The following is a 25,833-nucleotide window of genomic DNA, read 5'->3' as shown; positions in this document are numbered from 1 at the left end:
AGTGAAATGTGTATTTGTCTCTGCCCACTGATGACCCGGTATTGCCCGATTATGTATTTGGCTGGTGTTGGCTGCGCCCACTTTTCCTAACCTTAACACACAATTACTAAATTACTCAATGACCAAGTTTGTAAGCTTTGCGGTTTTTGGCATTCATAACTTGCATTAAAATTAAACAAATAAGATTGTCTGTGTGTGGCTCCACCCCCTTTTTCAATTTAAACCCCAATCACCCAATGATCATCTGTACCAGGTTTAAGGCTTGTGCCATTAACAGTGCAAGAATGGCAGCAATGAAATATTCCCCTGACAAATCAACAGGTAATTTTTGATTGGCTTTTGTAGGCTCCACCCACTTTTCTGAATATTAATCTCAATCACCCAGTAATTAACTGTGCAAAGTTTGAGAACCCTACAATTAACAGTGTAAGAATGGCTGCAGTTTACATTTTCCCAGTAAAATGTGTAATTGTCTCCACCTACTTATGACCCCGTGTTGCTCACTTATGTATTTGGCTGGTTTTGGCTGTGCCCACTTTTCTAACCTTCACACACAATTAATCAATTACTCAATTACCAAGTTTGTAAGCTTTGCGGTGTTTGGCATCAATAATTTGCATTGGAATGAAACAAATCTGATTGGCTGTTTGTGGCTCCACCCCCTTTCTAAAATTTAACCCCAGTCACCCAATGATCAACTGTACCAGATCTGAGGCTTGTGCCATTAACAGTGCAAAAATGGCAGCAATGTAAATATTCCCCTTGAAAATCAATAGGTGAATTATGATTGGCTTTTGTAGGCTCCTCCCACCTTTCTGAATATTAATCCCAGTCACCCAGTGACCAACTGTGCAAAGTTTGAGAACCCTACCATTAACAGTGTAAGAATGGCTGCAGTTTACATTTTCTCAGTGAAATTTGTATTTGTCTCCGCCCCATTTTTGGTTATGGGAATAAAAAGTATCCTATACTTTATTCCAGGTAGTGTACTATGTGTGTGCCAAATTTCATTCAAATCCGTTCAGCCATTTTTGCGTGATCGAGTAACAAACATCCAGACATCCAAACATCCGAACTTTCCCATTTATTATATTAGTAGGATGACAACTCCATGACACTCATACATGTTTATTAATTCATTGTTTTGTTTTTTTCCTAGACAGTGAAAACTGCCAGAGATGTCCCGATGAAGAGTGGCCAGATGAAAAGAAAGCAGCGTGTAGTCCAAAAACTCTTGATTATCTGACTTACGAACAAGATGTTCTGACTTTTGTATTTGTAACTTTCTCTATACTGTGCTTTTTTATCACTGTAATTTTACTGATAGTGTTTATGTCCTATTGGGACACTCCAGTAGTCAAAGCCAATAACCGGCTTCTGAGCATGGTTCTTATAGTCTCTATCATGCTGAGTTTACTCACTGTTTTCTTGTTCCTCGGACGTCCTGTGCATATAACCTGCATGCTAAGACAGGTAGCATTTGGGATCTTCTTCTCCATCACTGTCTCCTGTGTTCTAGCCAAGACCATCACTGTCTGCATTGCCTTCAAAGCCACCAAACCTGGGAGTTCCTGGAGAAAGTTGGTTGGACAAAAACTGTCCAATTACATTGTACTAATATGTTCTTCTGTCCAAGTTCTGATTTGTGCTATTTGGCTGTCAGTGTCTCCTCCTTATCAGGACTTTGATTTTCACTCATATGCAGGAGTGATCATCATTGAGTGTAATGAGGGATCAGTGAATGGCTTCTATGCCGTGTTGGGTTATATGGGGTTTCTGGCAGCTGTGAGTTTTCTCCTGGCTTTCATGGTGAGGACATTACCAGACAGCTTTAATGAGGCCAAGTACATCACGTTCAGCATGCTGGTGTTCTGCAGTGTCTGGATTGCCATGATCCCGGCCTATCTCAGCACCAGAGGGAAATACATGGTGGCTGTGGAGATATTTGCCATACTGACCTCATGCGCTGGAATATTAGTCTGCATATTCTTCCCTAAATTGTATATTATTCTTTTGAGACCAGAGAAAAATAATAAGCAAATTATCTTTAAGCAGCCATAATTTTGAAAATTAATTAATATGGAGAGGAACATTAATAAAAAAACTGCCTTAAGAAGCAAGCATGTTTATTTGATCTTTATTACCTGTTTGAAGGGGCACTATGATGTAAAACTATTAAAAATGAAATGTATGTACACACACACACACACACACAGACACACACACACACACACACACACACACACACACACACACACACACACACACACACACACACACACACACACACACACACACAGTAAAATGCACTGTATGTAATATTACTTCTGAGTAGATATCACTTACAAAAAGTGTTTTTCTTCGATAGTGAAGATAGGAATCTGATAGCCCAATATAGTGTAGTATTTAAATCAATTGAGCAAATTGTAGATAAAAGCAACAAGAGTTATACTCACAAACATGAGTTACCACACAGGAAACCACTAGCAAGGCAGGTGGGGAGAATTAGAACCTGACCCCACTCAGGTTTTAGGAATTTGCTCTCTGTAGATAGGAATGGTATGAGATACACCCCTCCACCAAGGGTGGACTGGACTAAATGCAAAATATTTGAACAGAGGCGCCAACAAGAATAAAAAGTCTAAAAAACATTTACAAAGGGGGAAGTTAAAGTGGACTTACCTCCCTTGCAGATTAACAGACTGAAAGCTGTTATTTTCAAACAAAATAACATTTATTAGGTGCTCCAAAGTGTAACACGTTTTGCAGGTCAAAATCCTGCTTCATCAGGCAAATAATGGAGAAAACTGGGGGAAAAAGAATGCCAGAGGACACAAAGCTCAGGACCCATAAAATCTGATTGTTATAATAGCATTTTAAAGAAACAATGACATATTATCATGTGTACAAGTTGCCAATGAATGTGAAGCATATATATTGAGTGAAAGAGTTATTTGCTTTAATATATATATTGCTTCCCCTTATGTTATAAGGCAGCGCTGTTCAACTGGCGGCCCCCGGGCCGCATCCAGCCTGCCAGGCCACCTGCTGCGGCCCGCCCGTCTCCCTGAGATGCAGGCATGGCTTGCGCTATGGGCGCCATGCCTGCTCCCTCTTAATAGTGGCCTCTCCTGTGTCCCCGCTGCCTCACAGCTCAGACCTCAAAGATTGCGGCGACTGAGGTAAACAGAGTGTGCATGGTACCCGCATACACGAGTACGTCACATGCGGAAGTGACATCATTAGTCACTTCCGCATGTGACGTTCAGTCGTACGGGTGCCATGTGCACTCTGCTTACTTCAGTCACCGTGATCTGTGAGGTCTGAGCTGTGGGGCAGTGGCAGCGGGGACACAGGAGAGAGAGGTAATGGGCGAGGCACTGGACACCTCGCTATCTAACTGGTGGGGGCACCTGTCACTATCTAAGCTGGGGGGGCACCTGTCATTATCTAGCTGGGGTGACACCTGTCACTATCTAGCTGGGGGGACACCTGTCACTATCTAGCTGGGGGGGCACCTGTCACTATCTAGCTGGGGGGACACCTGTCACTATCTAGCTGGGGGGGCACCTGTCACTATCTAGCTGGGGGGACACTTGTCACTATCTAGCTGGAGGGACACCTGTCACTATCTAGCTGGGGGGACACCTGTCACTATCTAGCTGGGGGGACACCTGTCACTATCTAGCTGGGGTGGGGCACCTGTCACTATCTCACTGGGGGGACACCTGTCACTATCTAGCTGGGGGGACACCTGTCACTAACTGGGGGGGCACCTGTCACTACCTCATCCTGCCAAAAACACTATTGCCAGGCCAGCAAGGCACAGCAGCCAGTAGAGGAGAATTTAGAAGCCAGGTGAGAGGTGTCTACCATATTAAAGGGGCATTCTGCTTATTTATGTGAAATGCTGTTTATTTATGTGCCTCATGACTGCTGAATTTGTCATGTTGGGGGCCTCATGATTGCTGAATTTGTCTTGTTGGGGGCATCATGATTGCTGAATGTGTCTTGTTGGGGGCCTCATGATTGCTGAATTTGTCTTGTTGGGGGCCTCATGATTTGTTGGGGGCATCACGATTGCTGAATTTGTCTTGTTGGGGGCCTCAAGATTGCTGAATGTGTCTTGTTGGGAGCCTCATGATTTGTTGGGGGCCTCATGATTGCTAAATTTGTCTTGTTGGGGGCATCATGATTGCTGAATGTGGCTTGTTGGGGGCCTCATGATTGCTGAATTTGTCTTGTTGGGGGCCTCATGATTTGTTGGGGGCCTCATGATTGCTGAATTTGTTTTTTTGGGGGTCACATGATTGCGAACTGCGAGACTATGGAAAAGCTGAATCATCATCATGAGATGATAGCATTAAACCTATTTTTTTAGCTTTTTAAAATGGAAAATAAAACTGGGAGGTTCTAAAAAACAACAACACATTTTTCAGGAGTAGAATGGATGAAATTGTTTATCTTCACAGTTTATTTTCAACTTGGATTTTCCATAATGTTTATGTATGAGTTAAAACGTTTGTATGTAGTTTAAATTTGCTGTTGCCACTTTGCGATAGATAAGTGACTTTTGAGTTGCAGTTTGGGCACTCGGCCTCCAAAAGGTTCGCCACCACTGTCCTAATCTAATGTCCCACATTGCTAAGTTCATGTAAATTTGTCTCCACCCGTGGCCACACCCGCACTCTGGTCCATTGCCACACCCATTTTTTGGCGCGTCGCTTTACGCGCGCCGCTCTACGCACAACGGAACCCTCATGGTTTTTGGCACGCTGCGTGCGCCACACAACTTCACCAAAATCTTAAATTGCATTTTGTGGAAAGTGCTGCCAATCTAATTGTCCTTTAATTGCATTTTTTTACTGGGGGGGGGGGGGGTTGCGGCTCTAGCAAGAACCTTCGGCCCTCCACCATGGGGTCTGAAAAAAAAATGGCCCTCCATGCCCGTGAAGTTGGAGAGCACTGTTATAAGGGATAGTTCTTTAAGGCAAGCTATTGGTGGTGAGTAAGCATTTTATTGTGATTATAGTGCTCAGTATCGGTATAGGGCATATAAATAGTTGTTATATGTTGGATGTTTTGAGATTTTAATCAACTGATCTATCACTGGTGGATTTGATTTCTATATTCTGCGAGGGCCCTGCTGAAGAGAGAAGTTATATCTGTGTGACGTCATGTGATTGGAATATCAAAGCTATAAATTTAATATAGTGATAATTATACACTAATTGTTAATTAATATACAGTATATTACTTGGTTTAAAATGGGCTTTCAGTAGTTAGCTGAGCTGAGCTTAGCATGTGTCCCTTTCCTTGTAGGGGTTAAGGTCACAGAGGTCAAGACCATCCTCATTAGGAGTGTAAATATAGATCTCTGTCAAGCCAAGCTTATGGTTGCAGGAATTGTACCCTGACTTTGATTGACAGGTGGTGGTTTTTGGGGGTGATGTAACTCCACCCTAAGTTATTCTAAGTTAATGGAAGAGGTTTAGTTTATAATATAACCATATGTAGTAAATCTCAAAGATTACATCATTAGCATTATTATCTCACTCACTCATACACACACACACATTCATTCATTCTCTTTACATGACAGACACATATACAAATATACATATGCACAAATAGAAGACTACTACAAACAATAGATTCGATATACAGATTATACAGAAATTTACTCATTCTGTTTTTATATCTTTTGTAACTAACTGTACCTTATTGATTATTGAATATCTACGAAGATCAATAACGTTTAATTAAAATCCACATCCACATTTTACTGTCTCCTGAGGACTTTGTTTTTTTTTAAAAGAACCATTTTTCGAATCCCATTTTATAACATTTGGTGAGCCGCCAGTCGCAAAATTCTTTGATTCACGAAGATCACATCATCCAGACACAAAACTAAAGCAGCCACATAGCAACATCGTTTTAAAATCGGGGGAACGAGAAGGAAGCTGAGCTGTGTTTTTGTGAAACTCTATTGCGCTGAGCCTGAAGTGGGAAATGTGACAAAGTTGACAGGAGATCTGATGACGGACGTCATGTGGATGTAAGCAGGAATCTATTTGCAAGGGTAATTATGTTTTATTTTTTGTTGAATTGGCTAAAAGTTTAAATAAAGTCAGATCGCGTTATTCAAAATTATCAAAGTAATCCAAAATTAATATTTGTCAGCTAATAAGGAAAATAGTTACTTAATGTTTTGCTAAAATGAACAGCATGCAAAGGAAATGTTATCCCTGTTTCTATGTAATATGCTTTTATAGTGGCAAACAGAATTCAAACCTTGTCAGTGGGTGTGCATATTTAAGAATTGGAATATCAGCATTCATAAGTAAGATGTGATTGCTTGTGACCATAGACAGGCAGATATTGTAAACAATCGTTTTTCGTAAAAATTGTTAAAAGTAGGTTTTAAACTAGTGCGTTTAGTCAGGAAGTTATTCTTAGTGAGTTTACTGTGAAATAACATGATTTGGTTTAATTTAGACTAAATAAATTTGAATTGTTGCAAGTAACGATTGCACCAATAATTTAATCAAAAAGGAATAATGTGTTAGGTAAATTTAGCAGCACATGACTATAGTTATAAACTTGTTTATCACTTGCATTATAGAATTGATTTATGATGCTTTATAAGGTAAAAAAATATTTTTTGGAAATCACTATGTGTGTTCAGTCTAATTTGATCAGTGATTAATTTGATTAATGTAAGCAGATCATGATATGCTGAGTGCACAGTCCCATACATTGTTGATCATGAATAAGTATGTCTTTATACTTATATACATATTTTTCATATGGGTCATTTTTTCTTACCGGAGGAAAGATTAAATGTATGAAAATATAATTAATGAATGGTGACAGATGTTTTCATATCTTTTTCCGGTCAGAGGTGTGAAATCAAATGTGCCAGTTCTAATTATTGTTAATCAGGGGGACATTGTGCTAATGTATCAGATATCTGGATTAAAATGGTATACTTTGATCATTGCTGTAAATTGTCAAGTAATGTATGCACTGATATCCTAGACTGTACACAATATAATTACGTTAAAAGGACAGCATATTAGAGGAAACTTCTGATAAAAGTAATTGTTTATTTTATACTAGCCGACCCGCGGCGTAGCATACGCCGCATAAGGGGGTAGAGGGCAGGAAGGGGGTATTGGGCACAGCAGCGGGGAGGGGGGTCGGACCCCCCTCAACTGGGTCCCTCATGTGTGCTCCCCCTCCAGCTTAAGCTCAGCAGGAACCCCCCCCCCACCTGGGTCCCCCATGTGTGCTCGCCCTCCAGCTTAAGCTCAGCAGGAACCCCCCCTCCCTCACTCACCTGGGTCCCCCATGTGCGCTCCCCCTCCTGCTTAAGCACAGTAGCAGCCACCACTATTAGTAAGAGGCAGCGGGCGGGGATGCCTCACCTCTTCCGTGTTCCAGCGTGTGTTCCACTGTTGTCACTTCCTGCAATGCCACTCACTGTATTGGTGTAATTTGCCTTTTTAAAAAAGAAGGAAATCTGCAATAATTCAGCTATAAATGAACATTTGTGGTTACCCACAATGCACTGCTACTAAATATGCCAATTATTCTTTTTCACCCTTAGTAACCCAAGCAAGCATCCAGATCCACTGGTGTATAGCAAGCCTATAGCTTTAAATTTTATACAGTCATATCAAACCCACATGTAGACAGTCTGTTTCAGACTTTTGGTTCTTATCAGTACATGGTAGGGATTGATATGGCTGTATGAGAGAGGGCTTGGACCAGTACACCTGAATAACCAAGCAGCTCAGGGCGACCCAAACCACTCGGAATGTATAGGGGGATAAAAGGGACCAAAAAGACCTTCTACTAAAAAAAATCAAAGCTTGGTGAAATTTGGCTTCTTAAAACAGAAGCAAATCTGAAATAATTCAGCTATAAGTGAACATTTGTGGTTACCCACAATGCACCGCTACTAAATATGCAAATTATTCCTTTTCCCCCTTGGTAAGTCAAGCAAGCCTATGGGCCTGATTCACAAAGCGGTGCAAACTGATTAGCACGTGAAGTGCCGTTCGTGGACTTTTGCACGAGCAAAGTGCCGCGATTTGCGCGATAGCGGTCTTGAATCGCAGCAGTTTGCGCGCGCAAAACTCCGCAATCGTGCGACTCACGGCAAATTGCACACACAAAAGACCGCGATTGCACAAATCGCAGCACTTCTCATGCTAATTGTTTAGCACACCCATGCTAAACAGTTGGTACTGCTTTGTGAATCAGGCCCTACAGCTTTACATTTTACACAGTCATATCAAACCCACATGTGACAGCATACTTCAGTCTTTCAATCCTCATCAGTACTTGGCAGGGATTGATATGGCTGTATAAGATAGGGCTTGGACCAGTACAACAGAGTAACCAAGCAGCTCAGGGTGACCCAAACCACTCGGAATGTATATAGGAGGATAAAAGAGACCAAAAAGCCCTCCTACTAAAAAAAGCAAAGCTTGGTGTAATTTGCCTTCTTAAAACAGAAGCAAATCTGCAATAATTCAGCTATAAGTGAACATTTGTGGTTACCCACAATGCACCGCTACTAAATATGCAAATTATTCCTTTTCACCCTTGGTAAGTCAAGCAAGCCTATGGGCCTGATTCACAAAGCGGTGCAAACTGTTAAGCACGGGTGAGCTAAACAGTTAGCACGTGAAGTGCTGTTCGCAGACTTTTGCGCGCGCAAAGTGCCGCGATTGCGGTCTTTTGCGCGTGCAAAATTCCACGATTGCACAAATTGCGGCAAATTGTGCACGCAAAAGACCGCAATAGCGCGAATCACGGCACTTTGCACCACAAAAGTCCACGATCGGCACTTTACGTGCTAACTGTTTAGCACACCCATGCTAAATAGTTCGCACCGCTTTGTGAATCAAGTCCTATAGCTTTAAATTTTATATAGTCATATCAAAACCACATGTGGCAGTCTATTGCAGACTTTTGGTCCTCATCAGTACATAGCAGAGATTGATATGGCTGTATGAGATAGGGCTTGGACCAGTTCAACAGAGTAACCAAGCAGCTCAGGGTGACCCAAACCACTCGGAATGTATATAGGAGGATAAAAGAGACCAAAAAGCCCTCCTACTAAAAAAAAGCAAAGCTTGGTGTAATTTTCCTTCTTAAAACAGAAGTAAATCTGCAATAATTCAGCTATAAGTGAACATTTGTGGTTACCCACAATGCACTGCTACTGAATATGCAAATTATCCCTCTTTGCCCTTGGTTTGATATGACACTACTTCTTCTTCTTGCTTGGACCAGCCCCTTCTTCTTGCTTGGACCGGCCCTGGGGGCAGGGCGCTACTTCTTCTTCTTGTTTGAAGGTTGAGGCACTTACTCTATTATATATATAGATGTGCTTAAGTGATAACATATTTATTTTCACTTATGATTTATTGTATACATGTATTTTATCTCCTTAATTATTACATTTTATTTCCTGAGAAATATGTGAAGAAGATCAAAGGTAGTGGTGATTTTTCTACCCTTTTCAATAAATTGATGAAATCTAAGGTATGATATTAATTGAGTTATGGGACAATAAAATAATTAGAGTATCAGTTGTCTATAGAGAAGTTGATTTCATGTTTCATTGAGTTTATTTTGGATACTAGCAATGGAATACGTCCAGTTGCTATGTTCTTTAGTAACGCCCAGTTGTAATGAAGTATGGGGAGTGTCATGAGGTATATTTAAAGGGACAGCTGTAGCTATGTCATCTGAGCTGTGGTCATCTAAGTTGCAATGGTTCAATGAAGTTTAAGAACAATTAAAAAAATAGTTATTTCAAGATACATCAGAAAATTCTTTAAAGAAATGATGTATTGATAATTTTTTGAGATATTATTGTGTAAGAAATGCAAAGGTGTCATTTTTATGGTAGATGAGTTACATATAGTTTACTTGCAATTTGCACTCACACAGCAAGTAGATTTACTGATAAAAGAAACGAGAATACACACAAAAAAGATTCATGCTGTGAGAAACACAGAAGATGTAATCGCACTTGACAAGAGTTATGATACTGCATTTTCTTGTTATAGATTTTAATGATCCATTCACGGTTGGAGATGACATGCAAAGTCACATGACGCAAACTAAAGAGCCATTTGAGATGAAGGAATGAATGGCATTTCTGAGGTTTGCAAGGAACAGGGCTTAGGCCTGAAGAACTTTGAAAAGTTTTTTCTTCTCCTCATGGACTAAGTTACGCTGAGTTTTTACATAGTTTATACATTGAACTGAACTGGAGAAGTGAAATGTAATATCTCTATTTTTTTATTGATGTTTTATGTTCAATTGTTTGTTTGTTTTGTTTGTTAGTGAACAGGGTTCATAGTGAACATTTTTAAGGAAGTTTTTTTTAAACTTATTAACACATAGATCAAATATTTTTTTTTTTTGTTATTGTTTATTGTTTATTGTTTGGAAATTGAAGATTTTAATAGATTTTAATAGAGAAAATTTTCATAATATATTTTGTATGCAAAGTTATTTTGCAAGTTTGATGGAATCATTCATGAACAAGTTTTAGATGGTGTAAAAATTATTGATTCTATAATTAATGGTTTGTATTTAGAGATCTTGAAATCTGATTTAAAGGCAAAGACCTTAACAGAAAGCAAAGGGCTAGATAGATAGCATAATTATGTCAATTTAAATCAGATGATGTGAAAGTATTATGATACAAATGGCATCAGTATCATGTTCTTTAATAATACATTTTTTATTATATTTTTTTAATTTTGATCAATAATGAGCAGAAACATAATTGTCAAGTATATGTTTGAGAGTTCAAACTGAAAATATTACAAATTTCCAAACAATAATATAAGCTTTTTAAGGAGATATAACTTGATATAAAGTGATGCAAGGTATACATTTTATCATATGGATTTGGGATAGATAAATTATATGAATGCTATCAAGATGAATATGTAGCATATTAATGATATCAGTAGCTGGAAGGCAATACAGTTTAGTATCTAACATTATTAGGGTGATCCAATGAAGTATTTACATTATTATTAATTTATCAAAGATTTTATGATAATTTTACAATGGATGAAAAAGTTATGAAATTCAAAGTTTAGATTTGTCATCATGCTTGCATGTTTAGTCCAAGGATATTGATTTGGTTTAAAAAAAAAAGTCTATCATTTTTGTCTAATGTGAAGATTTCTGTACACTAACTGAAAGGGTTAACTTACACACTGACACCTGAGAAACAAAGAACAGTTGCAGTTAAAAGTTTTTTGAGTTCATTCACAAAGGAGAAGTTATATTACATAAGAGGAGCATATAAATGCAATTAGTTTAATAAAGTTAACAGTTTCTCTATATAATATATTGTTATACATAAATTAATAAATTTTCCAAATAAGATAGGTGGAAAAATTAAAATTTAAAGGATTGTTATTAGCTTATCTAAAAACAAGAGGTAGCAAAGTTTACATATAATCATCAGTAAAGTATGATAAAATATAATTTTATTACATTTTAAATAAAACATTTTTGATAATGATAAAATTAAACAAAAATATATTTATAGAAGTGAAAGTAATTTTAATAAACGATTTAACTTCTATAAACAGGGGGATGTTATATGTTGGATGTTTTGAGATTTTAATCAACTGATCTATCACTGGTGGATTTGATTTCTATATTCTGCGAGGGCCCTGCTGAAGAGAGAAGTTATATCTGTGTGATGTCATGTGATTGGAATATCAAAGCTATAAATTAATATAGTGATAATTATACACTAATGGTTAATTAATATACAGTATATTTCTTGGTTTAAAATGAACTTTCAGTAGTTAGCTGAGCTGAGCTTAGCATGTGTCCCTTTCCTTGTGGGAGTTAAGGTCACAGAGGTCGAGACCATCCTCATTAGGAGTGTAAATATAGATCTCTGTCAAGCCAAGCTTATGGTTGCAGGAATAGTACCCTGACTTTGATTGACAGGTGGTGGTTGTTGGGGGTGATGTAACTCCACCCTAAGTTATTCTAAGTTAATGGAAGAGGTTTAGTTTATAATACAACCATATGTAGTAAATCTCAAAGATTACATCATAGCATTATTGCTGATCCAACTAAAAAGGCAGATGCTATTTAGAATAGGAGGAGGAGTATATGAAAAAGATCATGTAATGAATAGTCCTAAAAAGGAATTGTACCCAGTGTCAGATAAGACAGGATTTTATCATCTGTTGTGTATATAAGAACCAGCAGGGAAGTTTGGACGGGCACTCATTCTCTCACTCACTCATACACACACACATTCATTCATTCTCTTTACATGACAGACACATATACAAATATACATATGCACAAAAAGAAGACTACTACAAACAATAGATTCGATATACAGATTATACAGCAATTTACTCATTCTGTTTTTATATCTTTTGTTACTAATTTTTGATGTACCAAAGAACTGTACCTTATTGATTATTGAATATCTACGAAGATCAATAACGTTTAATTGAAATCCACATCCACATTTTACTGTCTCCTGAGGACTTTTTTTTTTTTTTTTTAATAACAATTTTTCTAATCCCATTTTATAACAATAGTGGTCTTCCTAATCACAGTGCTTGCTGTACATTAAAAACACATTTTTTTGTGGTCTGCAAAGGTAGAGCAATTGGATGTGTAGCAGCGGTGTGTGTGTGTGTCTGTGTGTGTGTGTGTGTGTGGGGGGGGGTATGGAAAACTGTCCACTAGTCATTAGGAGGGGAATGTGCAGCGGTGGGGAGAGGTAAAGAGACCTGTTAAATAATGAATGAAGAGATCAGGGACATCACTTATCTAAGGGAGTCTGTGTAACAGCCAAGTGCCTCTGTACTATTAGTTGCCGCTTGGCCACATACTGTATATATAAATCTTGATTGGCCAATAATCCAATTAGAGACTAGCATAATATCGCGTGCAAATGGGCGCGTGCGCATGATATCATCCACACGTGCAAAAGGACTGCAGGGTAGCGGGCGCCATTTTAGTTCGGAACATAAAGAGGTGTAATTGAAGCGAGTGCGCATGAAATCAGGCGCATGCACATTGATCACAGGGAGTCCTGCGGGAGCCATCTTTCTTGTGGGAACAACCTGAAAGGTGGCCCACGCTATTACAAAAGTTATACAGGGGAAAGAAGGGGTTTTTAGTGGGGTTAAAGAGGAGGACCTAGGAAAGTAAATACAAAAATTAAAAAAATAGACATTAGTTTAAAGAATGTGTTAAATTCATAGGCAGAGATATATCAAGAAAGTTAGTGTCATTGATAGGGACAAAATGATGTTATGCTGACATCTATCGGTAGAAATTAGAAATAGCATACTTCATTGTGAGCAATGTGTTTCATTGGAGGTATTGCAAAATAGCGGCATAACATATATAATGTACAATTAAGAATACATTAGCTCATAAAATAGGGAAAATTGAACAGGGCACATATATATAAAGAAAAGTGTGTGTATATAAAAAAGAAAGACATTGCTTTGCTGGAGAATAGATATGCTCTGCCTCTGCAGGAGACCAGGGTTCGAATCTCGGCTCTGCCTGTTCAGTAAGCCAGCACCTATTCAGTAGGAGACCTTAGGCAAGTCTCCCTAACACTGCTACTGCCTATGGAGCGCGTCCTAGTGGCTGCAGCTCTGGCGCTTTGAGTCTGCCAGGAGAAAAGCGCGATATAAATGTTATATGTCTTGTCTTGTCATATGCTAAAATTATATGAAGCATAGAGCATACAATAATCTATTGGCTGTTTGTGGCTTCACCCCATTCAGTGAATTTGTATCCAGTCACCCAAAGACTAACTGTATCCAGTTTGAAGCCTCAGCCATTAAGAGTGTATGAATGGCAGCAATGTAAATATTTCCCTTAAAAATTAATAGGTGAATTTTGATTGGCTATTGTAGGCTCCACCCACATTTCTGAATATTAATCCCAGTCACCCAGTGGCCAACTGTGTCAAGTTTGGAGACCCTGCCATGTAAAAAATGTTGTTGTTGGCGCCACCCACTTTTTCTATCCTTGACTTAAAGTCACTCAATTACCAAGTTTATGAGGTTCGGGGTCTCCTTGGTATCAATAATTTGTATATTCCCATTAAAACTAAACAAATCTGATTGGCTATTTGTGGCCACCTTTCTGAATTTAAACCCCATTCACCCGATGACTGACTGTAGCAAGTTTGAAGCCTCTGTCATTAACAGTGTAAGAATGGCAGCAGTTTAAATGTTCCCCTTGAAAAATAAAAAGGTGAATTTTGATTGGCTGTTGTAGGCTCCACCCACTTTCCTGAATATTAATCTCAGTCACCCAGTGACCGCGTGTGTCAAGTCTGAAAACCCTACCATTAACAGTGTAAGAATGGCTGCAGTATACATTTTCCCATGTAAAATGAATAGCTAAAATTTGATTCACTGCTTTATGCTCTGACCAGTTTTACTGGATTTGTAACCTTGGTCACTAAGCGACCAGCTGTGCCATATGTGGGCACTCTGGCTTTATTGCTGTGAGAATTGCAGTCCTTTATATTTTTTCCATTGACATGAATGGGTGAAATTGGATTTGCTGTTTGTAGCTCCGCCCAGGTGTGCAGGGGGACGCGAGACCCCCAGAACATATCATCCCAGGTAGTAAGGGATCTGTATACCAAGTTTCGTTCAATTTGGTCAAGGATTTTTGGAGTGATTGCGGCACATACACACATACATACAATTTTATCTATATTGATTACTTACAGTTTTTGTAGGAACTTGACAGGTAGGTTGTTAAAAACATCTTGAAGAACTAACCACAGATCTTCTGTGGATGTATCTTTCTGTCACTTCATGTAATCCCAGACACACTCAGTGCTGAGGTTAGGGCTCAGTGCAGGCCATACTATAATTTCAAGGACAGCTTGTTCTATTTTAAAGTGAATCTATAGCAACATGTGAAATGATGAGATATATATAAACTTACTAGCTGTTGTCCCGACATTGCCCGGGTATGTATCTGGCTGGTGTTGGCTCTGCCCATTTTTTCTAACCGTAACACACGATTACTCAATGACCTAGTTTGTGGGCTTTGCAATCTTTAGTATCAATAATTTGCATTGAAATTAAACAAATTTGATTAGCTGTCTGTTGCAAGCAACTTGCTCCATCCCATTTTCTGAATTTAAACCCCAGTCACCCAATGACCAACTGTACCAGGTTTAAGGCTTGTGCCATTAACAGTGCAAGAATGGCAGCAGTTACAAATTCCCCTTGAAAATAAACAGGTGAATTTTGATTGGCTTTTGTAGGCTCCAACCATTTTTCTGAATATTAATTCCAGTCACCCAGTGACCAACTGTGCAAAGTTTGAGAACCCTGCCATTAACAGTGTAAGAATGGCTGCAGTTTACATTTTCCCACTGAAATTTGTATTTGTCTCCGCCCACTTTTTGATTATGGATATATAAAGCATCCTATATGTTATTCCAGGTAATGTACTATGTGTGTGCCAAATTTCATTCAAATCCGAGTGAGTATTACACACATTAAAAACATCAACGCTCTTTATTATTTCACTACTGACCACAATATAATGATATCGCTTGCAGCGTTATGCTGATAGTGCACACATTGTTACGCTGTATGCGTGTTATGAAACAGCGCTGTTTAGCAAATCAACCCCAAAGCGTCCAACACATGGACATGATAGAAAGGGGCTGATACTGTGTCAGACTAGATCTGGCAATGGTTCCCCTAGCAGCGGGCGGCCATGTTCTCCTGTGTCAGATTATGTCTGATATTGAACCTATACTGGAAAATGGCAATGCTGGACAAAGTCCGACACAGGATCAGAAAGATACAGTATATAGTGACATACGTATTGAGTGTTGTGTGATCACTTTTCAAAGGTCAGTGGGGATGGAGGATTGGGAAGGCTGAACTATGGAGTGGAGCTCCGGATCTGCTAAAAAAAACTGTGAAGGGATCTAAAGGTGCTTTTCAACCATTCAATGATATATCATTCAATTCATTTGTAACCTAACTAAGAACAAACACCAATAAACACCAACAAACAACAATAAGCTGACTCAAAAGAAGTGATGAAATTCTGATCTCTGTGCAGAGGAAGAGCAGAAGGGAACTTTGGAGAACATACATAATCTGCCAGACCTTGGTCCACCTTGATACATTTTATTTTTAGAAATGTGTTATATTATAGGACAAGCTTTTGCATTATAGTAGAACATGGTGAAATTGCATCATTATTTTCCCTGTGTGAGCTACAGAGGTTTACAGATTCATGTTGTACTAAATTTATGTTTTCTGCTATTTAGCTCAGATTGGAAAATCATAATATAACATTTTGGTAAGAAAATGCAGCCCAGTATTCCAGCACTGGAGGTCAGTATGGCAAATATCTCCACAGCCACCATGTATTTCCCTTTGGTGCTCAGATAGGCCGGGATCATGGCAATCCAGACACTGCAGAACACCAGCATGCTGAACGTGATGTACTTGGCTTCATTAAAGCTGTCTGGTAATGTCCTCACCATGAAAGCCAGGAGAAAACTCACAGCTGCCAGAAACCCCATATAACCCAACACAGCATAGAAGCCAATCACTGATCCCTCATTGCACTGAATGATCATCACTCTGGAGTAAGAGTGCATATCATACTCCTGATAGGGAGGAGACACTGACAACCAGACAACACAAACCATAACTTGGACAGAGGAGCAGATGACAACTAAGGAATTGGAGATTTTGACAGTGACCCATTTTCTACAGTAACTTCCAGGTTTGGTGGCTTTGAAGGCAATGCAGACAGTGACAGTCTTGGCCAGAACACAGGAGACAGAAATGGAGAAGAAGACGCCAAATAACACCTGCCTCAGCATGCAGGTTATATCCACAGGACGTCCGAGGAACAAGAAGACACAGAGGAAGCTCAGCAGGATGGAGGTCAGGAGAATGATGCTCACAGTCCGGTTATTGGCTTTTACAATTGGGGTATCCCAGTAATAAATAAAGATCCCTAAAGTAAGAATTGTCATGCATGAAAATATTAAAGTTGCCAATGAAAATATTAAAGCTAGAACATCATTTTCATAGGACAGATAGTCATAACTTCTGGGGACACATCTCACTTTCTGCTCATCAGGCCACTCTTCATCAGGACATCTGAAGCAGCTTTCACTGTCTGCAAATAATGTTGGCAAATACAGATATGAATAAATAAACAAATAATGACTAACATCATGCAAAATATAGAATAATGGACTTTTAAAGTATCTTTAAATACAGTTTCTTTTCAGAAGTGTTTTAGCGAGAGTGGAAAATGGTAGAGAATTGAAAAACCTAAACAATCCTGCAAATTTTGACTGATCTTGTCATAAAGTTAAGAAGAGCAAAGAGAATGCATCTATTAATAATAATAATAATAATAATCTGAACATTTGTATAGCGCTTTTCTCCTGTCGGACTCAAAGTGCTCAAGAGCTGCAGCCACTGGGACGCACTCAGGAGGCCACCCTGCAGTGTTAGGGAGTCTTGCCTTGAACTCCTTACTGAATAGGTACTACTGACCCTAGCCAGGATTCGAACCCTGGTCTCCCATGTCAAAGGCAGTGCCCTTAACCAGTACTCTATTCAGCCACTCCCAGTACTCTATTCAGCCACTATCTATTAGGTACCCGTCAAAGATTGTATTCATCTTTTTTAGAGTTTCCTATAAAATCTATACAAAAAACAAAAAGAAAATATGCAACACACTAGCGGGGCCCTACTCCACCCTACAACTCTCCAGTCTAAAAAAACTCAGGGAAAATCTCAGAAGATTGCTGTGCAGAAAATTCAAATACACATACATGGTTATACAGTGTTATTGACATCATAGAGATATTTATTTATTATTTATTTCAAGTATTTATATAGCACCAACATATTACGCAGCACTGTACAGAGTATATTGTCTTGTCACTAACTGTCCCTCAGAGGGGCTCACAATCTAGTCCCTAGCATAGTCATATGTCTATGTATGGTGTAGTATATGTATCATAGTCTAAGGCCAATTTTAGGGGGAAGCCAATTAACTTATCTGTATCTTTTTGGGATGTGGGAGGAAACCAGAGTACCCAGAGGAAACCCATGCAGACATGGGGAGAACATACAAACTCCTTGCTGATATTGACTTGGCTGGAATTCGAACCGGGGAATCAGCGATGCAAGGCGAGAACGCTAACCACTATGCCACCGTGCTGCCCATGGGTAAACTTTGTTTCTCTAATCAACTAAGACATATCTGCAGATAGAAAGGTTTCAGTGAGAAGGCTCAATATAGTTTGATTACCTATTAAACATCGCTGCTTTTCTCATTCACCTCTCCTCCTGCTCCTCTGATGCTGCGCCTCTCTACCAATTCCTACAATGGCTGCCAACATCCAAAGAATCCTGTTATACTCCTAACACCATCATATAAAGCTGTACATTGGCTATCCCCTTCATACACGCATTCATCTCTAGAGATCATCCCTCCTGGAACCTTTTCTCCTTTCAAAAGAATGGGACCCTTATGACATCAGACATCATACACACAGCCACGTTACTAGGCAACCACGTGGTACACGTGTATGAAGAACAGAGTGCGCCCGGAGCAAGCGGGGACAAGCAGAGGTCGTGGACAGGTAATGTATAACTTGTACTGGACCCTTGGGGGGGGGGGATAGTTGGCATTTAACATTAGGGGGATAGCGTCTGGGCGGCGAGGCTGTCGGATTTGGCGTCACAAGGCCGATTCCTTATCAATTTCAGCATGAAATTGATTGGGAATCAGCCTGTGGTGTATGGGCAGCTGACAGATCTCTCTCTAATCAGATTCGATCAGAGAGGGATTTGTCTCTTGGCCAAATCTACCTATCACCAGTAGATGTATGGTTACCTTTACTTCAACCAGACCACGCCAAACTATCGGAATAGACTCTATGCTGTCCACTCCTGCCGGCTATTGGAGCCTCAGTGTCATCTGCCTTCATTTACCAAGAAGCTGCATGACAGTAGTGGCCAGCGGAGGCAGAGTGACAGGGAAGGATAGCGGAGTACACTGCAGCATGTAACGATAAACACATGGGGACGCTGTAGCTGAATAATAAGACCCCGTGACAGATTGCAGTAACTTCAGCTATATAGCGATCCCCTTCAGCATGATCTACATTGCACTGGATATGGTGGTAGTTTATATCTGAGTATATAGCAGTATTGTTAAAAGTTCTCATCCTTGGAGCTTTACATGACTGCTGCTGCACAACTGCTATTTTACTAATGTTTTAGCAGCCCTGTGGTGTTTTATATGACCCAATAGACAATATACTAATAGTAAACATGTTTTATTAATTCTAGGTTTTCAGGGTCACTATTTTTTCCCGTATTCTCCACTGATCTGTGACTTCTCTCAATAGGGTGGTGAACTTAGAGTTGTAGCACTGAGATAGTTTTCTTTAGTTTGGCTGCTGTTCTCATTTTTAACCAGCTGAGCGGTCTGGACGAGCTCAGCTCGTCCAACACCGCCAGCGGCTGCCGCTCAGGCCCTGCTGGGCCGATTTTAATGAAATAAAAAGCAGCACACGCAGCCGGCACTTTGCCAGCCGCGTGTGCTGCCTGATCGCCGCCGCTCTGCGGCGATTCGCCGCGAGCAGCGGCGAAAGAGGGTCCCCCCAGCCGCCTGAGCCCAGCGTAGCCGGAACAAAAAGTTCCGGCCAGCGCTAAGGGCTGGATCGGAGGCGGCTGACGTCACGACGTCGGCTGACGTCGATGACGTCACTCCGCTCGTCGCTATGGCGACGATATAAGCAAAACAAGGAAGGCCGCTCATTGCGGCCTTCCTTGTTTATTCTGGGCGCCGGAGGCGATCGGAAGATCGCCTCCGGAGCGCCCTCTAGTGGGCTTTCATGCAGCCAACTTTCAGTTGGCTGCATGAAATAGTTTTTTTTTTATTTAAAAAAAACCCTCCCGCAGCCACCCTGGCGATTTAATCAGAACGCCAGGGTGGTTAAACACCCTCTCACTTGTTAGATACAGGCATGTGTAGATAAACTAGGATAGAGAAGAGTAACAAGAAACTGTTCTTTGGCTGCTTTATAAAAGTAAGCAAAGGTGTATCTACTAGTTTAGCCTCCATTTGCCATTCCCACCTGTGACATTGGACATCTCCCCTTCTGAACACGGGATGCAGTCATAGCAACAGGCATACATTCCTCCATTTGGCGTTTTTCTGGACCCAGGAGAACATCGGTCATTGCAACGTGAGATAGGCATCTTGTACATGCAGAAAAGTAAAAAAACAAAAATCACATTTTAAGGAAAGCTATCACATTTTCCTTTAATTTTGGTGAAGAAAAGACACCTGCCACTTGATGATTTGGACACAGTGGGAATTTATGACATAAATCACCAGAAACCACAGAAGGTCCACACCATGGAAGTAAATGAATAAATATCCCTTATTAAATTAAAATAAATTAAATTTGATATGAATACGTATTTGACTTTCATGGTGGGGACCTTCAGTTTTCTTCTAGTGTTTTTGTTGTAAAATGTCTTCATTTTAGACTCACATGGTTATTTATTTGCTCAAACATGGGTTTCTTTGCATAGATATTATGACATTAGTCAGCATATAGTAAGCATTAGTATAACTCTTGCTATAGATGTATGGGTCTCGTCTGTGTCCATGAGCAGGGATGATCGCTTGAGCTGCAGGACCAGAGAGACGTCAAAAATCCACCGGGTAGATATAAGAGGATTTTTTATCTCAAGAAATAATAAGAAAACAAAAACAAACAAACACTATCTCTAGGGATGAGTGGAGAATGCCTCTGGCTGTCTTGTGAGAATTTCCTTGAAATTCTGGTAGTTCCACAAATTTTTGCCAAAGCAGCTTCGGGATTTGCATTGAAGCCAAAGATGTTGATTTTAAGGGTTGATAGCAAAGTATCCTATACATGCTAGTAAATAGTTAGATTTAGAAAAGGAAAATGTTTTTTAAATGCAGTAAAATGACAGATAATGTATCTACCCATCTACATTGAAAATTAACAGTATATGTACAGTCTGTACAGTATGTATGTATGAATGTATGTGCCGTGATCATTCGAAAATGCCTTGACCGATTTCAACAAAACTTGGTATTCAGATCCCTTACCACCTGGAATGATATTTTCTGGGGGTTTTGTATCCCCCCTGCACACCTGGGCGTAGCTACAAACAGCCAATCAGATTGCACCCATTCACGTCAATGGAAAACATGTAAAAGACTGCAATTCTCACAGCAATAAAGCCAGAGTCCCCACTCTTGGCACAGCTGGTCACTTGGTGACCGAGGTTAAAAACTCTGAAAAAGTGGGTGGAGCATAAAACAGACAGATTACAGTCATTCATTTTACATGGCAAAACGTAAACTGCAGCCATTCTTATGCTATTTATGGAAGGGTTCTCACACTTGGCACACTTGCTCACTGGGTGGCTGGGATTAATATTCAGGAAAGAGGGTGGAGCCTTCAACATCCAATCAAAATTCACCTATTGGTTTTGAAGGGAAATATTTAAATGCTTGCTATTCTTACACTGTTAATGGCACAGGCTTCAAACCTGCTACAGTGGAACACTAAGAATCCACCGCAGGAGATGTGGGCGCAGCCGGCACCACCATAGGTCATAATATGAATTATGGCTATAGCAGCACACAGAGTGTAACTTCATCGCCGTCAGAAGACAGAGCTGAAGTTATATTTAAAACACTGTAATTCGACTTCCAGCAATAGGAAGCTGAATGACATCATTCCTCACCATCCATGGTGGCCTGGAGAAGGAATAGTAATTAACACGGCCGGGACTTGTGCGGCAGCAGGATCAGCCATTAGAGTTGGGCCGAACCTCTGATTCAGTGGTGGGTTAACAGTACAGGTATGCAGTGGTGGGTTCACTGAACAGGTATGCAGTGGTGGGTTCACAGTACAGTTATGCAGTGGTGGGTTCACAGAACAGGTATGCAGTGGTGGGTTCACTGAACAGGTATGCAGTGGTGGGTTCACTGAACAGGTATGCAGTGGTGGGTTCACTGAACAGGTATGCAGTGGTGGGTTCACAGAACAGGTATGCAGTGGTGGGTTCACTGAACAGGTATGCAGTGGTGGGTTCACAGTACAGGTATGCAGTGGTGGGTTCACTGAACAGGTATGCAGTGGTGGGTTCACAGTACAGGTATGCAGTGGTGGGTTCACAGAACAGGTATGCAGTGGTGGGTTCACAGAACAGGTATGCAGTGGTGGGTTCACTGAACAGGTATGCAGTGGTGGGTTCACAGTACAGGTATGCAGTGGTGGGTTCACTGAACAGGTATGCAGTGGTGGGTTCACAGTACAGGTATGCAGTGGTGGGTTCACAGAACAGGTATGCAGCCAGGGACAAGCTAAGCCTAACTAATCTTTCCCTATGAGAGAGAGTGTGCAGCAGCTCGCCCTACTCTCACTAACACAGGCACCGTAATGGCTGCCGCTGCCTGCCTTTTATTAGGGGGGGTGTGGCTCCAGGGGCTAGTGTAGCCTAATTGGCTACACTGGGCCTGCTGACTGTGATGTAGAGGGTCAAAGTTGATCCTCATGGTGCATTATGGGGTGAACCGAACTTCCGCAATACTTCGCCTGCGGAACGCAAACGCGAACCACGGAAGTTCGCATGGAACCGTTCGCAGGCGAACCGTTCGGCCCAACTCTATCAGCCATATACCGGCTGTATCCTGCGCCCAAGTCTCCTGGAACCGATTCATCTTGTACATGCTACAGTCGGTCATTGGGTGACTAGGGTGCAAATTCACTAAAGGGGCGGAGCCACACACAGCCAATAAGATTTTTTTGATTGATTTCAGCCAATCTGTTAGTGGCAGGGTTCTCAAACTTGGCAGTCGGTCACCGGGTGACTGGGATTAATATTCAGGAAAGTTGGTGGAGCCTACAATAGTCAACCAAAATTCACTTATCGGTTTTCAAGGGGAATATTAAAATTGTTACCGTTCTTACACTGTTAATGACAGAGAAATTAAACCTGGTACATTTGGTGACTGGGGGTTCAAATTCAGAAAAGGGGTGGGGCCACAAACAGCCAATCATTTCAGTGATAAACTGCTTCTATTCTATTATTGATGTCAAGGACCCCAAAGCTCACAAACTTGGTAATTAAGTGACTATGTGTCAAGGTTATGAAAAATGGACAGAGCCAACAACAACCAAATGGGAAAATGTAAACTGCAGCTATTCTTACACTGTTAATGGTAGGGTTCTCAAACTTTGCACAGTTGGTCACTGGGTGACTGGGATTAATATTCTGGAAAATGGGTGGAGCCTTTCAATAGTCAATCAAAATCCACCTATTGGTTTTTAAGGGGAAACTGTTGCCATTCTTACACTGTTATCGGCAGAGACCTTAAACCTGCTACAATCGGTCATTGGGTGACCGAAGTACACACAAACAGTCAATCAATTTGTTTGCTTGATTTCAATGGTAAAATCAAGCAAACAAATCTGGTCATTGAGTTTCTGAGTGTCAAGGTTAGAAAAAGTAGTCAGACCCAACAACAACCAAATATATACCAGGTCTTCAGCTAGTGTTTAAATACAAAAGAAAACTACCATGGGATACTTAAAGAGGAACTCCAGTGAAAATAATGTAGTAAAAAAAAAATTGCTTCATTTTTTACCATAATTATGTATAATTGATTTAGTCAGTGTTTGCTCATTGTAAAGTCTTAAATCTCCCCGATTTACATTCTGACATTTATTACATGGTGACATTGTTACTGTGGGCAGGTTATGTAGCTGCTCCTAGCTGTTTTGGCTGTTAGAGACAGCTGTAAACAGCTAATTCCTGTCTGTGAACATTGTTACATTGTGGCAGCTTGCCCAGAGTACCGCGGTACTCAGAGCTTCTTCTGGGAGGGGTTTCAGCACAAAATCAGTCATACAGCGCCCCCTGATGGTCTGTTTGTGAAAAGCATTTTATTTCTCATGTAAAAGGGGGTATCAGCTACTGATTGGGATAAAGTTCAATTCTAGGTTGGAGTTTCTCTTTAAAAAGTAATTTTTAGGAGTAGGAGTAGGATGATAAATATAATTGTAATGTAATCAGTTTATTTTGACCTCCGGTTCACCTAAAGAATGAAAACAAAGTGTATGCAATCTGACATCAACAGTATGAATTGTATAAAGATCATCTGCATAAAGATTTGGCCAGCACAGATAACATATTAACCAGGGAAAAAAAAGAAAATCAAAACACCACAAAAATCTGCAAATGCTTTTAACAAAGAATTTAGACATGCTTTTAAAATGTAATTTACCCTATCTAGGACCGCCTCACGCCAAATGGCGTGCAGTCCTGGGCAGGGGCGTATCTGGGTGATATAGTGCCTATGGCAAACACTGAAATTGCGCCCCCCTCCCCCCCATCAGACCACCTTGTCCCATAATGCAATGATACAAGTCTCCCCAGTATAGGTTGCTAGAGTTAACCCCAAAGTAAAAGTAACCAGAGGTAGCACCCTAGTATAGGTAGCCAGAGGTAGTTAACACAGTATAAGTAGACCCATGGTTACGTTGCCCTCCCAGTATATGTAGTTAGAGATGTCTCCCCAGTATAAGTAGCCTTCTTTAGCATAAATGGTAAGAGGTATCCCCCCAGTATAAGTAGTCCCTCAGTATAGCTAATGAGAGGTTCCCCTCAGTATAAGTAACCCCCCCAGGATAGGTGTGGCAAGTGTCCCCCAGTATAAGTAGACCCTCCCAGTATAGGTAGTGAAAGATGTCCTCGAGTATAAGAGCAGGTACAAATGCGTGAGAGGCATCCCTCAGTATGGTGGTGAAGCACGAGGGAGGAGGAGGCAGCCATGGCGCCCATGGTGCTGTGGCGCCCATGGCACAAGCCATGCCTGCACCCCTCTAGATACGCCTCTGGGGTGTGTTTTGCAGGAGATCCGCCGATGCGCGCACACCTCCACATGATTGATGGAGCAGAGCAGAACCATCAGTCTCCCAGCGGCGATCGCCGCAAGGAGACTGTTAGACAGTGAAACCGCCATCTAATAACAGTGTACAGTGCTGTGATCTAAGGCAGCGCTATACTGGGGACATCAGAGATCAGCTTTTATAGGCTAATGATGCCTATGACAGCTGAACATGGTGATTGGCTGGCGGGGATGGGAGGGCAGGTGTGAAAAAAAATACAAACAAAAAGGTCGCATTTATTTTAAAAATAATCAGATAAATATTTATAAAAAAAAACATTGGAGGAGCGATCAGACCCCACCAACAGAACGCTCTGTTGGTGGGGAGATCCTGTTGGTGGGGAGAAAAGGGACAGGGGGATCACTTGTGTGCTGAGTGCTGACATGTATGGCCCTGCAGCGAGGCCTTAAAGCTGCAGTGGCCTATTTAGTGAAAAATGGCCTGGTCTTTAGGGGGGTTTAACACTGTATCCCTCAAGTGGTTAAAGTACCACTATTATGAAAATCTTAAAATTGTAAATACAGTAAAACCTTGGATTGAGAGTAACTTGGTTTTAGAGCACTGTGCAATACAATATTTTTTATTTGTGAAATTTTGACTTGATATGCAAGCAAGAAATGTATACGTGTCACATCATCACAGCTGAGCCGATGGTTGTTCTCCTTTTTACGCTGTAGGATTGTACTTAATTGTACATACTCTGAGTGTACGGACAGTGCCACATTTTTGTGAAATCCTCAAAAGCAGGCAAC

At 40.6% G+C, this 25,833-nt stretch overlaps 1 protein-coding gene across 1 annotated transcript in view; it reads right to left on the bottom strand.

Moving 5' to 3' along the window:
- Positions 1-16,330: 16,330 nt before the first annotated feature.
- Positions 16,331-25,833, bottom strand: part of LOC137504246 (vomeronasal type-2 receptor 26-like) — a 31,169-nt gene continuing 21,666 nt past the window's right edge. Inside the window, exons 6-7 of the mRNA XM_068232841.1 lie at positions 20,219-20,342; positions 16,331-17,232 (exon numbers count right to left, since the gene is read on the bottom strand). Coding sequence (XP_068088942.1) covers positions 16,331-17,232; positions 20,219-20,342 — 1,026 coding nt within the window. The remainder of the gene's footprint in view (positions 17,233-20,218; positions 20,343-25,833) is intronic.

Source organism: Hyperolius riggenbachi, chromosome 1 (assembly GCF_040937935.1).
Source record: "Hyperolius riggenbachi isolate aHypRig1 chromosome 1, aHypRig1.pri, whole genome shotgun sequence".
In the NCBI taxonomy this organism is placed as follows: Eukaryota; Metazoa; Chordata; class Amphibia; order Anura; family Hyperoliidae; genus Hyperolius; species Hyperolius riggenbachi.
Note: the sequence above shows the minus strand (reverse complement) of the source record. Positions and strands in the feature narration are given on the sequence as shown.